This window comes from Gobius niger, assembly GCF_951799975.1.
Source record: "Gobius niger genome assembly, chromosome: 2".
Taxonomy (NCBI): Eukaryota; Metazoa; Chordata; class Actinopteri; order Gobiiformes; family Gobiidae; genus Gobius; species Gobius niger.
In genome coordinates, this window is record NC_136853.1 from 19,878,140 (window position 1) to 19,895,132 (window position 16,993).

At 39.3% G+C, this 16,993-nt stretch overlaps 1 protein-coding gene across 1 annotated transcript in view; it reads right to left on the reverse strand.

Annotated features, from left to right (window-relative positions):
- The window catches only part of astn2 (astrotactin 2), a 294,590-nt gene that overhangs the window by 200,720 nt on the left and 76,877 nt on the right, over positions 1-16,993 (reverse strand). Inside the window, exon 2 of the mRNA XM_079580868.1 lies at positions 15,373-15,560. Coding sequence (XP_079436994.1) covers positions 15,373-15,560 — 188 coding nt within the window. The remainder of the gene's footprint in view (positions 1-15,372; positions 15,561-16,993) is intronic.

Below are 16,993 nucleotides of genomic sequence, written 5' to 3' on the forward strand. Positions count from 1 at the left end.
CCTCCAAAAACATACTGGTCAGGTTGACCCACAGACTCAGGACAAACACCTGAACACATGTTTTTGAATGGTTGTACAATGACAAATAAAGTGCTTATACTTACTTGCGAGTAAGTAAGTATAGGGTCTGGGGTCTGGAACAAGGGTCTGGAACTTCACAACTGAACTCCTATGAAACGATTGGATCTGATTTTCGCTAGTGTTTGGTCGTGACATATGTAATGCGCCCGAGTGAGTGAAGCGAGCCATCATAAATCGTCTTCCATACTATGGCAGAAATTTGCTTCCAGTTAAGGTGCACAAGTTTTGAATTAAAACTTACAATGATGACATGTGCAATATCCCAAATGTGCAAAATTATTGAATCAATTAAAGCTGGGAGACATTCAAATCCACCTGTCTGAAGCTTTAATGTAACAAGCTTTATCAACATTTTGATTTTAAAGCAGCGTTACCTTGCAAGGACAAAATTAATTTGTGTCACCCTTGCTTTGGCTCAAGGCACAATTGAGCCTTAGTGACCCACCACAGTGACGGTCATACATTGACTGCTTAAATAGAAGAAATTGGATTGGACATACATAATGTAAAATACTACATTTTCCTTCAAATTAATATTGTCTGTCAATGAAATTATAATAAAACAATCAAAAAAACATCATTAGTCATTTTTCATGGATTGTTTATACTTTTTCAGTAGATAAAGCACTATAATTAGCACTGGTCAGCTCCTCCCCCTCCTCCTTTCTCTTCCTCCTGCACAGCTCCCTCCGCTCCACAACAGTCTTTCACTATCTTCTGGAAAGTGCTTAGAAGTTAATCTGTTTTATTTTCCAGTGAACGAACATTAGCCGAAACAATAGAAGGCATGTGTGGTTTAGCTGTGAGTCTCGCCCGGGTACCTCCTCCCCTTTTTTGGTTCCTGCAGCTCCTCCTGTGAAATCTCCACTGCAGGCATGGGGGGGGGGGGGGGGGGGGGGGCTGATGTCTCCCCATTGTCTCAGAAGAAGAAACCGCAGGTCTCAAATAGCTAGCTAACAAGCTAGCTCTATGTCCACTTTCAAAAAGCTGCCCTTTCCAGGACCACCACGGACTCCCTGCAGCAAAAAAAAATCCAACGAACCCCACAAAAACAAGGCAAAGACTCACAAAAGCATCTAGGCAAGGCAAGGCAAGTTTTTCTATGTACACAAGGCAACTCAATGTGCCTCTAGTAAAACAACGTGGAAGCATTAAACGGAGGCATGACTGTTAACAAAAAGTGTCATATTACAGTCTTCTCTCAAATGTCCCTGGTTGTGTTTAGAACGTCCACAGTGACCTGAATTTTTATTTCTTCTTTTAAAAAATATTGCAAAATCTAATCACAACTGCAATACTTTCCAGAGAATTTGTCATTTTAATTTTTTTCTTTCAGCTGGTTGTGCAGCGTTATAGTTGTTAACACTTTGAGAGCTTGAAATGCACAGATGCTCCCAATTGGTGAGTGAGTCATTGATAGCTGTGAGCAAAACACATCTGCCATCACTAAGGAGGAGAATAGAGAACTTTAACTATAAGCTAATGGGAGAATTTCCAGAGACTTTAATCACACATTCTAAATGGCCATTAAGAGAACAACACACAAGGATGAATCGATAGCACTATAGTGTGCTTCAGTTAGTCAGGATAACATAGCACGCGAGTACTACCGTTACAGTATACAGGTTAAGGTCAATTTGATATACTCCCAAAGCTATATCATTAAATCACGAATCAGGCTATAGTTGACAGTGAAAACAACATATTAGAAGATGGTGGTTCCTTCCCTGCATTAGCTGGCTCAGACTTAAATAAATGAAAAATATTGCAGCAACGTGAAAACAAGATAAATTATATTTATTGTCTATCGAATCATCTCCATGCTTGCAAACGTATAGTCACAAACGTCCTGGCAAAGGAGTTCGCCGCTTGGAGCGATCTGTGGAGCTGTCTCCAGCAGCACAGAGCAGTGTGAGTGCGGTGAAGCAGGGGTACAAAACCTTCATGCAGCAAACGTGTGGACCACACCCCGTGAGAACATGAAACAGGCCTCAACCCTGACTATGTTTAAAGGAACAGGCGACACAGTTTTTCCATACAGAGATATGTTCTTACCTGAGCTTAGACGAGTTGATGTGTACCTGTATGGTCTTTGTGCCCGTGGAAGAGCGTGGTAGCTTCCAACTTCAACCCGTTTGGAGCCATAGAAACATACTGGGAGAGGCCAAATGCTTACAACATCTTTAGTCGCTTTGTGTGACTGAGCGCACGCATAAAGACCAGACAGGTACGTTTCAACTCGTCTAAGCTCAGGTAAGCACATATCTCAGTATGGAAAAACGGTGGCCTGTTCCTTCCTGAGAACAATGCTTAAGATCTCTGGCAAAGTTTAGTTTTAAGAAGAGGTGGATCAGGCAGAGCCAAGCAACATAATTTGGGCATGTGATAAGTTCAAATATCTGGGAACATAAACTTTTGGTTTGGTGAAAAGTAATATAAAACTGTGTAGAAATAATTTAGAAAATTCTAATCGACCTAAAAAAGTAAGTTAATTCTACATTCTCATTCTGTTCATGTTGTGAGGGAAAAAATGCATAATGTGTCTTTTTATACATGTAAACATCTGGTTCCCACTGTACATTCTGCCCTGTAGACAGCTGTGCCAAGAAGTGGGTCCCTGTCCATAAGCTTTGTGCTTCTGGGAATTCCCTTTTACAAAACGGACTTCAACATCAACAAACCTGAATGATATAATTGTCCCATTTTGCTTTGTAAGTAAATAAATAAAATATACAAAAAAATTACACACCCTAGTGTATTTTTTTTGGTCCATTTCTCAAAGTATATGAATGAAAACACACAAAAAATCAGTGAAAATAAATATAGATTTTTTTTTTTAATTACCATAACAAAAAACAAAACAAAAATACCAAAATGACCCTGTAAAAAAGTTTACACATCCCTGCCTTCAGCATCAATGACAGCTTGGAGTCTTTTGTGGGAGTTGTGCAGAAGGTTCTGTATAATCTAATGGCCTCCAGTTCCTGTAAATTCCTGGGCTGTCTTGCATGAACTGCACGTTTGAGCTCTCCCCACAGTGGTTCAATGATCGTCGGCCGTCATATGACAAAAAGTGCACCACACCTACTGTGAATTATGGATGTGTTTCGTTGATGCCACTGACGCCATCAGAATAAAGTGAAGGTTCTGGAGTGTCCATCTAAGTCTCCTGATGTTGTGGTCCAGCCACTCCTCCCTTCCTTCCATCTCCCCCTCCCCTTGTGTGTTTACCTTGTTTGTCAGTTCCTGGGCGGTTCCTTCATCAGTTACCTGCTGTGCTCCACCCCTGTATCTCATCATGCAATCACTCTGCAGAAAATGCCGCCAGACCTCCACTCCATTGCCAGATTGTTCGTCACTCATGCGGTGATCATCTCTCAGCCTATTTCATACTATTGTCATACCTGTTTAGTTTCCTGTATCACATCTGTCTGGATTCCCCACCAACCACCTACCTCCCCTCCGCTGCCGTCCAGGATCCCCCCTTCCACTTACCTTCCTCGCCGTCCCGGATTCCCCGTCCCGGATTCCCCCCTTCCACTTACCTTCCTCGCCGTCCAGGATCACCCATCCCCCCCATCCACTTGTCTTGTTACAAATAAAATAAATCCTTTCGCTTCTGCATTTTGGGTCTGCCAGCTCTTGTTCACGACACCTGACCCCAGTATCATTGAACCACTGTGGGGAGAGCTCAAACGCGCTGTTCATGCAAGACACGGTGTTATGGTGATTTGAAATCAGATCACACATTTTTCCACAATAAATGGCTTCACAACATCACTGACCATGAGTGAAAAAAACTTTTTTGTGCTTTCATTCGAATTCTTTGAGAAAAAGCCAAAAAATACACCATCACGCCATCTGAATGTCCAGAGAAAAAAAAGTTGTGTACTCAAAATTTCCCACAATGCATTCTGAAAAGGAGTGAGCAGCGGTGGTCACTAAACAGGTTGATATAGACCACAATGCATTGCGAGAGAGAGAACAGCCAGCACGACTGAATGAAAACCGCTGTTTCAATCACACATTTAGATAAAGGTAAAAGAAAAAGAAAAGTACGGTCAATGGTACCCTGAGAGTGTCCGTTTTGAAGTTAGTACTCCTCTATAACCAATCGCTACAAGATAATAAAGTTACAGCCATTCTCTTAATAAAAATGCAGGCATCCAGGGCATACCTAAGCCCTTCTATGATAATCTTTGAATGCACCTGGATGCTGTGTGTGTGTTTAAAGAACACTATTATTCAATTTTCTTCCTTCAGTACCTTCCTTTTGTTCCCTGAACTCCTGGTCTCCATCGGTAACTGTTTCCCAGGCAACAGAAGAGATTGAGAAGGTAGAAGAATGGTCAGAGGAGAAAAGGTAGAAATGAATATCCGGTTGTGCCTGAACATGTTTGTGTACAGGTGTTCACACTGAAGTCTTACTGGCTGTACAAATGGAGGAATGCTATCTGTTATGATCACACGCAGATGCTGCTCAACTCGTGTTCATTATGCACATGCTTGGGATATAAAAGAGAAACAAGCTCATGGGCACATTTCTGCCAACCCATGTGGAAGTCAAGCTTATAAAGTACATGCATATAAGTATAACGCTATAATTTCCAGCAGTAACTTCCATTTTTCCCCAAAACCTCCAAGATGTAGGTAAAATGTACTACACACTTATTTAAAACAAAGACAATTTTGCACAGTCCATTCCCATAGGTATACAAGTCAAACCAATGAGCCCTGAAAGACCTCTGCTCTACTGTCATGTACTGTTGGGAAATCTAAACTCTCCTGTCTTTCTAATTATAGACTGTTCAATTTATCCAAGCAGGAAAAAAAACTGCTGTTCATTTTAGGGATTATACTGGAGGATTTTTTAAAGACAAAAGCTTTTGCTGTAAAACACCCAACCTCCAGTGTTGAGCAAAAGGAGTAAAGGACCCTGTGTGAAACAGGGACTGGCCACTGGAGATATGAGCCCATTTAAAATGTCCCGCTTTAGAGAGGTCACCTTAAGCTGACTGGGTGTCAGGACAAAACTGCATGGTGGGATGCATGATTAATAGCAGTACAGTATGTAAGGATGGAAAAAGATGCATTACACAGTTTTAACGCAAAAACTAAGAAACGCACGGCTCGGAGCTGTATAGTAAGTTTATACCACAAGACCACAAAATAAAGCAATTAACCTGTTCCCCTACAGCAGCGGCTCATGGTTAGCCACAGAGATGAACGCATAACATTTAAATATGGAATGCAAATATTATAACAAATATGTTACAATATAAAGCTGAAGTCTTTATTTTTTAATTTAAGCATATAGTAAATCCGAGTTTATGATTTTTATAGGCTCTTCAAACACACTAAAGAGGGAAAACGATACGTTTCATTTATCAAACATGCTACAATCACATTCATTGTATCTGTCTTACTGTCAGTGATATTTAGATTTACCAAAATATCAAGAGTCTTTCTCCCGGCAGAGATTATTGAGAGGAAGAAACTCCGAGCACACTGCCTGTTGGGATTAGAAGAAGCCAAGTGGTGTTTACTTTGTTGAGGTAGAGTGTCGTGTGACTGATAGCAGCCAGGGGCAGCTCATGATAAGTGCTGACATACTCTGTTTAAATGGGGAAACATTCATATGTTACCCCTGTTTCATCGTTCATTTGTTGCTCTCTGTACAAATAAAACAATTCGTACAAAATGGAAACCCATGTTACCCTGCTGCCTCAAATGTCGCAATTATCTTTTACTACATGCAGCAAAATGACAATATTTAATTAGATCTCAGCCGAGGGGTGAGAGTGCTCTGCACTTGACATCTCAAGTGTCACAAACACCTTGCAGTGCCGACCAATATATTTTTACCACCGTGAATGTGCTTTGAGTCGCTGGGTTTAGTCACGAAGTTCAAACAGATCTCATAGCCACATTGTAGGATCTGACATAAGACATGTAGATGCAAAATTACATGACACTTACTGCTAGAAAATAAGACCCATGTGTGTTCATTAACGTACACTGTCCCGACCAAATCAATCAATCAATACATGAAATAACAAATTAATGAATAAAAACATTCACTTTAATTTGCTCAATTATTTTGCGATAAAGATATATAGATAGATATATAGATATATCTATATATAGATCATAACTCTATCATAACACTATCATAACTCTATGATAACTATCATAACATTATCATAACTCTATCATAACTCTATCATAACACTATCATAACTCTATCACAACACTATCATAACACTATCATAACTCTATCATAACATTATCATAACTCTATCATAACTCTATCATAACACTATCATAACTCTATCACAACACTATCATAACACTATCATAACTCTATCATAACACTATCATAACACTATCATAACACTGTCATAACTCCGTCATAATTCCATCATAACACTGTCATAACTCTGTCATAACTCTGTCATAACTCTATCATAACTCTATAATAACTCTGTCATAACTCTATCATAACTCTGTCATAACTATGTCATAACTATGTCATAACTTCATCATAACTCTATAACTCTATAACTCTACTCTCTTGGGATCATTCCTTGCACATTCCAAGGCTTTAATTTTAATTTCTGGATATTTTGGAGCCGAGCCAAGACGGATTGAAGAGCTTCCTTTACATCTGTATCCGCCGCCATGGCCAAACTACAACCAGCAAATGCGGCGCAAATGCTTGACGTCACCTACAAGCCCTGTCCTCCCCCGCTCGCTAAATGGTTGGTTGAAATTCAACCGATGTAACGCGGCCACTGAGATCAGACACAGACGTACATGTAGGGAAATTATTGACCGGAGTTTACGGATGGCAAAATCATCCGTAAAGATGGGAAAAACATCTTCCATACTATGGCAGAAATTTGCTTCCAGTTACGTTGCACAAGTTTTTAATTAAAACTTACAATGATGGCATGTGCAATATCCCAAATGTGTAAAATGATTGAATCAATTAAAGCTGGGAGACATTCAAATCCACCTGTCTGAAGCTTTAATGGAATAAGCTTTAGCAACCTTTTTGATTTTAAAGCAGCATTACCTTGCAAGGACAAAATTAATTTGTGTCACCCTTGCTTTGGCTCAAGGCACAATTGTGTCAAACACCTTAGTGACCCACCACAGTGACGGTCATACATTGCCATTGACTGCTTAAATAGAAGAAAGCCATTCCATGAGTGTGCGCTGAATCTTAGTGCAGTGGTTCTCCACTGGTGTGGTGTTGGGACCCACCATCACCATAAAATGATGAGCCGCTAACCAAAATAGAATTGAATTGGACATACATAATGTAAAATACTATATTTTCCTTTAGAAATTATTGTTGTCTGGCAATGAAATTATAATAAAATAATCAAAATAACATCATTAGTCATTTTAATGGATTGTTTGTATACTTTTTCAGTAGATAAATATTGAAACAAATGCTTTCTGGGAAAGGCTCATGACCCACTTTTGGGTTCCGAACAACCAGTTGAGAAACAGTGTCTTGCATAGGGCTTATATCTTGACAGAGATAGACTAGTCGTACTCAACATTGTGTCTGTTCACTTATAAATATGCAGCTGCGTGCTCAATTATAAGAAACTGCTCAAATTCAATTTGAAAATAGGATTCCTCCCCCATCAGAAGTCATTTATTTAATTTCCTAGTTTCCTAATTTGAACAAAATGACTGATTCAACAGTGTCTCTTTTACATTTGGTACCGTTCTATAGAGCTCTAGATCTGCAGAAATAGATTATGTTCCATAACACAGGACATTGAAAGTCTGTGAACTGCCGGGCTTTACAGCAGCTCATTTCAATAAAATACTACCTGTCCTCTGAGTGAACTCCAGCAATCATTTGTTAAAACTTCCTGTCATACTCGCAAGTAAGATAGACATCTGAACGTCATAATCCTGTTTGTTATTAGGAAAAAATACAATTATACTTCATCAAAAATAATTGTATATACTGTATAGTGTTACTGTTATGATGTCTCCCAGACACCATGTACAGTACTGGGAGGTGATGCACTTTCAAGTGTTGTCAAATTCTTCTTTATATAACAAATACATAACGAAATATTACATTACACTGATACCTGTTTGCCCTCATGAATTGAACTAGGCGACAATCAAATATGTATACTATATGTGAAAAACATATCCGGGGGCAGTGTGTGTTAATGTTCAAAACAGGCTAAATGTAGGCAAGAAGTTGGAACTTCACACTTGTGATAGTTGAAGTTTAGTTCTTCCCGTAACCTCTTTCTGGCTGGAGAGAGGTACATTATACAATAATTATTTACTTGATACTCATCAAAGAATATAAAAGTTGGAAATGTAAACTATATATAATAAAACTCACATAGTGTCATAAGAGAAAAGACATCAAGTATCAGTAGGACTGTATCTTTATGTGTGAGAATACCCTTCTGCAAGAACACTGTATCCATTTAAAAGCACAAGTCAATCATAGACCTCTTCTGACAAACCGTGACAGAAAATGACAATCCCCGTGCAGCCGTCTACATTGTGGTGTGTCATTTTAATCTGTCTTGTCCCACATCTATATCAGCATGCGACAATGTGAAGAAAAGAGAGAGAGAGAGTGGGGGAACCATTCACATGAGAGTAGAGATTTTGACAGCTCAATGTTAGAAAAAGAGATCAGCTTGGCCCATGGTCTGACAACATCACACATGATTTTCAGTAAAACAACATACGCCTTTAGGCCAAAAGAACAACACTCTACTAATATGACATAATATTCATCTCTTTCCAGTGACTATTTTACACAGCAAGGAACAATTGTCAGATGGATGACATACGGCAAGGTAAGGTAAATGAAAGGTTGTTTAGAAATACCTCTGCTATTATTCTTATTCTAGTCCAAATTGCTATCCGAGAATTAAATCAATCACATTTCAATTCAATTAAGATTAAATCTAAGTTTCAATTTCATTAGCATTCACTTATTGTCTATGCTGGGGGTTATTTACATTGTTAAAATGAGTGGAATTCTGTTTTATCATATATTTAGAGAAAAGCTTAGCTTGTACTTTTTAAAGCTGCCTTAAGATATTCTCGAGGAATATTGTAAGTAGGTGTCAGGAGTGACCCCGGTTCTGCACCTCCCTCCCTCACCCGGCTATTTGACAAACGGACATGGACACTATCAGGATTTCAGCTGCATCAGAACAGGGGGGCCAGATGTTTATCAATTCACCATCTTTTGTAAATTTCTGTAATAAGTTTACAAACGTTTTAATAAACTCGAGAAAACTGTTGCTGATTCAAACATTTGCACTTATTTTTTGATCATTTAACGTGTTTGTGTTACATGTGTTACATGTGTCTGCATGAGGTGCTGTTTCCAAAGTGGTGCATAGCGATGCAATGTGTGAATGCCTGAATTCAAGGATTCCGGACCAGCATGGATTAGCTTAGGGCAGCTTTAATTTCTGTGTTAATAAAATGTAAGTGTAAATGTATATATATGTTAATATATATTTATCAAAATATAAACTAAACGATAATGTTAATCAATTTTCTTTACTTTTACTTTTACTTTGAAAATATAATAATAAATTTTAAAGCTATTTTCATCAAGAAACTTGCAAATATGCAAAGATTGAATATAAAACTGAGGTGCTGAGGGTGATGCAGCACACCCTGGTGCCTGCAATATTGCGAATTGCAGGCAATATTAATAAATGGGAAATAATTTTTCGTGGGAATTTTGTTTCTCAGCACCCCCCAACCAAAATATGTTCCCACGGCTCTGGTGAGCTGCAGGAAGTGCTTGATCTGCTTTATATGATTTGATCATTTATAAGTATGAATACTAGGGCCAGGATGTGTTTCTGTTGGAGCATTTCATGCCTTTTTTTTTTTTTTGGGGGGGGGGCATTTTTTGCTTTTGATTTGTCCATTACTGTTTCCATATTTGAGATACTGAATATTTGTTTAATTACAAGCCTTAGCTTGACCATTTTCAAAATGTCATTTTAAAATGTTATATTGTCCACTAATGCAGCCAATACAAATTTACAACCCATTATTATTATTATTATTTTTATTATTATTATTGTTTTGGTTTTTTTTGTTGTTTTTTTTTAGGTATCAGTAATCAGTATCAGATCAGTAATAACTCTGATTTCCTAAGCTGGATTTTCATTAGTGCTGTCCAAATTAGTGCTGTCACACAAATCAATTTTAACTGTGTTATTTTTGTAATCGTCCAATTAACGCTGTTTGTGACCTCGTGCCTCCTTATCAGCATCTGTTGTCAGTGATGTTGGCTCTTTTAATTCGCATGTTCATTTAGATTCTCCACAGCCGGTGTGGGAACATCCACCTTTTGCTTCAGTCGTGCTGTGCCCGTGAAGCGAACCCGCCAGACCCGCCCTGTGATCAGCTACAACCGCTCTGAGCAACCGCTCCGAGCAGCCGCTCATGCTGCGGCTCATGCAGCGCGAGCTGACAGCACAGCCATGCACACAGGCTCTGAGGGAGCAGGCCAGGGAAGAGACAGGTATCACCAACTCATGTCCTTCACACAGCCTGTGAACCAAAGAGCCCCCTCAGCGTTACCATGGAGTAGAGGTTAGATGGGCCCAAAAAATCACGCCCGACTCAACCCAAGCCCGCGGACATAAAGCCCGACCTTGAATTGTCGGCCAGAGCCCAAAACAAACCTGACGTAAATAATGATTTATTTAAGGCTCGGGTAGGAGGATCTGCGGAGTGCATTCAGCAGTAGCACCGAATGTGAGGGGTACACGGCTACGCGCACGGCTCACGTGCACGCAGGAGTAGCGCCTGCACATGCAGGCCGAGAGATGTGTGAGGGGAGGGGTCACGTGCCCGAGCCGCAGCTCCATGTCTCTGTCTACTCTTTGTCGTCTCCTCTTTTACGTCTCTCTCTCCTCCTCCGCCTCGCGCTGCATTTACAAAAGCCGACTTTTTACGCAGCAACAGGAACCAAACTGCTTATTTATCCACTGTAAATGAAACGCTGTCCTGAGAGAAAGAGTGAACAGCGATGTTCTCTGCGTGGCACCAGTCAAAGCCTGACCATGCTGCTTAAACGTGACAACCAGTAAAGGATCCGGGAAGTATTTAGGAGGATCGGGCAAAATATTTATCGGATATAATGGTGCTTAATGAGAGTGTTCCGGAAAATGTTTTGGCCTGTTCCCTGAATCCATCACATCAGACCAAAAGTGCTCCTGAACATACTAATTTACAAATGAAGCACTGGTGACAACACAGCCAGCACTTGTGCACCTGCACCACCTCCCTCCAGGACTGCTCTGTTTTATATTGAGTATAACCACATGTTGTATCCAATAGACTAAGCCTACAGCAAGAGATTCTAATGATCAGTAAAAAATGAAAAAAAAAAAACTAACTTCAAGCCTGACCCAAACCCCATGCGTGAAATCTTGGCCCGGCCCGAGCCCGACCCGACATCCGGGCCGGGCTCGGGCCTAAAATCTAACCTGTACCATGGAGACCTGTTACTTACTATAAAATGCATATCTGCACGTGACTAAATAATGTTAAAAAGGCTTTAAGGCCGACTGTAGATTTTACAATCATTAGACGATAAAATGCAACATAATGCAACAATATCGATGTACATTTGAATATAATGTAACATTAAAAATATACAGCTAATTAGCATGTGTCCTCACTTTTGATCCTTTGTCCAAACTTTTGAGCTCAAGTGTCCTTCTTTCCAGAGTCATGGAGCTGGTCACCATAGATAAGAGTATTAGAGTATTAAAATGATAATTCAAGGGACATTTAGAATAGATTAAAATGTGTGATTAATTTGCGATTAATTGAGGGTTGGCTATGACATTCATAAGATTAATCGCGATTAAATATTTTTATCTCAATTTATGATTGCTCTGCCATCACACTATGTACGAAGTCATGAATTCTTGTTAATTTGTTGTTTCTTCTGTTCAGAGGTAACATTTGTGATTTTTACAGTTCAAACTGAAGTAACAGCATTTCCCCTGAAAATAGGCTCATCTTCCTCATAACCTGAGGAAGATCCACATGGATCGAAACGTTGTCTGAAATGCAGTTTTATTGGAGTAAGTGTGCAGAATTGTCCACTCTTCACTGTAGTAGCACCTGCTGATGTGAGTATATTTATACTGCTTGTTATGTGGAAAATGAGCCATTTTGTGTGTTATTTGTTGTTCATCTTTTCAGATTGGCTTTAAAGGAATAGGCCACCGTTTTTACATACTAAAATATGTTCTTACCTCACTTTAGACGTGTTAATATATCCCCGTCTGGTCTTTGTCCGTGCGCTCTGCTAGGGAAACGGAGCACATACGCAGCCTCTCCCACATGTCACATAGCTCCAAAAAAGCTCACGATAGAAGCTACCAAGCTCTTCCACGTGTTCCCTATTTAAATAAAGTTACGTGAAGTGTTTTCATGCGAAGTATATTTACACAGAAATGTAACATGTCGATTTTATAAGCAAATAAAAAGGGGGACTATATTGTGAGGCGTAATGATACGAGGAGCACAGCGTCCGCGTAGTAACTCCTAAAGACTTCCCCCGCTCACTTCCGTCAATAACCTTTAGGAGTTACTGCGCGGACGTTTTACTCCTCGTATCATTACGCCTCACAATATAGTCCCCCTTTTTATCTGCTTATAAAATCGACACGTTACATTTCTGTGTAAATATACTTCGCATGAAAACACTTCACGTAACTTTATTTAAATAGGGAACACGTGGAAGAGCTTGGTAGCTTCTATCGTGAGCTTTTTTGGAGCTATGTGACATGTGGGAGAGGCTGCGTATGTGCTCCGTTTGCGTGACAGAGCGCACGGACAAAGACCAGACGGGGATATATTAACACGTCTAAAGTGAGGTAAGAACATATTTTAGTATGTAAAAACGGTGGCCTATTCCTTTAAATATTTTTATGTTAACATAATTATGTTAATTATATATTATCATCTATCATCTATATTTTTTACAGCAGTCAAAAAGGAGGCATGAAATGATTGCGGCTAGTGCTTTCTAACGGAACACAAGGGTTAATCGCAAATCCAAATAATTTTAAGCGCAATTTATTATTGCCAATTTGTCATTGCAGTCAACCGTGATTAATCGCAAAATTGCTCATCAACAAGCGAATGGTTTTGGCATAAGGCTTTGGTCGAGTAGAGGTGCAGTAAGCAGGTCAGAGCATGAAGACTTGAGGCGCCTGTACAGCTGCACTGACTTCACTTCCTGTTCTTACGCACCTTTATTAAGTTCTATTATTTATGTATTTATTTATGCACATGATTTGACGCCTTTGCATTTGTTTCTCTAATACCTAATGTATTGTGATGTTCAAGTCATTGAAATAAAAAAGTAGTGAGTCAGAGTTCTATGGATCTTTCCCTCTTCCTATGTCATCAATGTAACATAGTTTTTAATTATAAAATCACAATTTTGATATTATCGTGATTTATTATAATATTACAATATTTATAATGGCAAATATATCTTCAATTACACACTGAAGAAGAAGATTGACTAAATATCCCTTTTTTATACATCACATTGAATATACTCATTTATTCAATGTGACAATCATCAAAGTAATAACGTACTATTGCATATTCTAAATGATCAAAATGTAATAAATGATGTCAGGATGCTGTAATGTGATGCTCTGTCGCTCTCTGACCCTTTCACAACATGACTCTTACTACAGTGGTAATATACACAAACCTTTATTGTGTAAAAGGCAGACTGGAAGAGGAGAGTTTCACCATTGTTTGGGGCTAGTCTTATATTTTCAAATACATGGATTGACAGCTCATTTAATCGCTCCTTTGCACATGTTTCAGGTGGATAAACACACAGTCGGGAACAGTGCACAGAGCAGTAGTCCGCGGGAGGAGGGTCACTAAAGTCCAGTAGAATTAGAGACAGAAAAGCCTGGTTTAAAATCTCTGGAATGAGGAGCCTGGTCCAGCGGCTTCTGCATAAATATGCACGGGAGAGGAGCGGCTCGCTGCCAAATGAGTACACTCACATTAGTGTGTAACGCATGGATATAGAATAGAGGAGATCAATGATAAGCCATTCAGCCCCATTCATAGTAATGATCCCATGTGGCCTGTGAAATTAACACGGATGAAAAAGGGCGGGAAGCGGCTTCGAGCCTCCACAGTGCTCTAGTGCCCATCAATAGATTTAGGCTTCAACCTTTTATTGCAGAAAGAAAAGAAAAACATAAACAGAGTAGGACTTGGGTGTCCTTGGGTGTCCTTCCCTGACAGTAGCAGGAAAAGAGACGACTTTTCCTCCACCGTGCGAGCCTTGCACTTGTGCTTTGGATCCTGATAAAACAATCTCACAATAATTACAGACCGTCAGCCCTGGAGAACGAAAGGTGCTCCAATGTCGCCATAACGCCCACCCCTATGATGATTGGAAAATGAATGGAAAAACATGAAAAAAATGTCTTCTACATACTTTTGTATTAGTCTTTGCGGTTTTTTTTTTAAAAGCCCCTAGCTGGGCAAATAAGACACATGGAGGACAAGCGGAGGTGGAGTGGGGTCGAGGAGGGACACAGAGCTGTTCAGGAGTCAATGGAGAAAAGTGAAAGGCCCAAATGCAAAAAGTGAGTTCCGTTTGAAAAAAAATAAGTCTGATAAAATAAATAAGCAATGAGCATATTACTCTGTCTTACAAAACCAGTGTTTGGGGAGAAGTGCAGCTCCAAGACCTTTAAGGCTATTTGTGAAGTTTTATCATCATCACATGTTACGTTTTACACTGCAATCTATTATTTGATTTTTCAGTTCTGATCCTGATCTAATATAAGGCTGCTCAATATTACAAAAAAATATACACAATAATGTAAGCAATAAAAAAAAGTGAACAAGATGCCAATGTGAATACAGTATCTATCTTTGACAAGCTATTACAGAATGAAACTGCAACAGCTACCTCTTTGTATAGTCAATCTGCTTGCAATCTAGTTATGTTGCTGAGCTATTAAACATTATTCAGAATAAATAATATGTCTAAAGAAGAGGACTTGTTATTTAATCAACTCGCGAATGGTCTTCAATGCCATTACTTTTGACAAGTATCTCTGTCTATATCTTTGAAATGGGCTTTTCATGCACTGTTTTTAGAAATAATGTGTAAAAGGAGTAAACAATAAGAGAAAAATAGCCCAAAAAAAAGAAAAAGCACATTTGCAGCTTGTGGTGACTCACCATGACAGAGATGTGCAGAAGATGTAAGTGCTCATGAAGAACATGGGCTGGCTCCCTGGCTGTGGGCTGAGTCGACTCGGGCAAAAGCTCAGATTCTGTCATTGATACATGGAAGAAGAGAGTCCCATTCTCCAGCCACTGCTGCTTCCAGTGCACCTGAGAGATGTCCTCCACGGTTCCAGACATTTCTGTGAAAACAAGACACAGATTTTGAATATATGTTGTTTGACCATTGATTTAAAAAGGTTTGTCACTGTTCGTTGCACAGGGGAATGTCAGGGGACAGAGCTGGGTTTTATTCCATATAGGGCTGTGCAATTAAGCGAAATTCGATTATGATTTCGATTATTACACTAAACAATTACAAAATTAGCATAATCGAAAAAAAGTTTTTTTTGTTTTTTTGTTTTGCAAAGCAGACTTGCATTATTTCACGGCGCTGGGAATATTGTCCTTTTGCATTTCACGTGCCATGGCTCATGCTTTTGCCTGACATAAAAACAAACAGCGCTTTGTGATGATGTCATCAGGCCACGCTGCTCAGTTTACTTGCGCAGGTGTGAGGGCTGGCCAGCAGGGGCAGGTGTGAAACAGAGACCTCTCCTAAACCGAGGCAAACTTGAAATCATTTGTACTTTTATGACTGTTCAGAAAACACAACATTTAGCATAGCTTTTTTGTTATTAATAAATATATAAATAAAGTAAAGTTAATAATACGATAAATAATCGTTTGAATAATCGTGATTTCAATTATGACAAAAATAATCGTGATTATAATTTTTTCAATAATCGAGCAGCCCTATACCGCCTTTGCTCTGCACCGATTAGGTCAGATCTTTGAAGCCAGGCAAAGTTGAGGCTCCATTGAGTAAAGAGTGAATGAATAATGGTAAAATGACTTTGAGCGTCTGAAAAAGCGCTATCATTATTGCTATTATTATTGTTATTATTAATTATTAATTATTATTAGAGCGAGACTTGGGATGATTGTTCAGCCCTGCTCTACACTGTGTTCCAAATTATTATGTAAATTGTATTGCAGTGCCATAAAGGAAAACAAAAAAAAACGTTTTCAATGAAACTCATGGATGGTATCGTGTCTCTTTGAATCACTGACATCAGTCTCAGAGACCTGGGATGATTAGTTGTCAGTTAAGCCCAGTTAAGGGAAAATCTGCTGAAAAAGGACGTTCTACATTATTAAGCAGACCACCATTTTCAAGCAATATGGGAAAGAAAAAGGATCTCTCTGTTGCATGAAATAGTTGAATGCCTTGGTCTAGGTGTGAAAACATTCGATATTTCATTTAAGATTTGTGGATGATTCAAAGCACACTCGGGTTTGTGCAGATAAAGGCACAATATGAATGGTTTCTGCCAGATATATACATCAGATGAATGGAACAGCTGCTACAAAGCAGGAGGTACAACAGGTATTTGAAGCTGCTGGTGCCTCTGGAGTCTCCCAAACATCAAGGTGTAGGACCCTCCAGAGGCTGCAGTTGTCCATAAACCTTCTATCCGGGTTTCATTGAAGCTCATGAACAGAAACGGCTGCAGTGGCCTTAGAAATACATGAAGACTCATTTTCAAACAGTCTTTTTCACTGATGAGGCCGT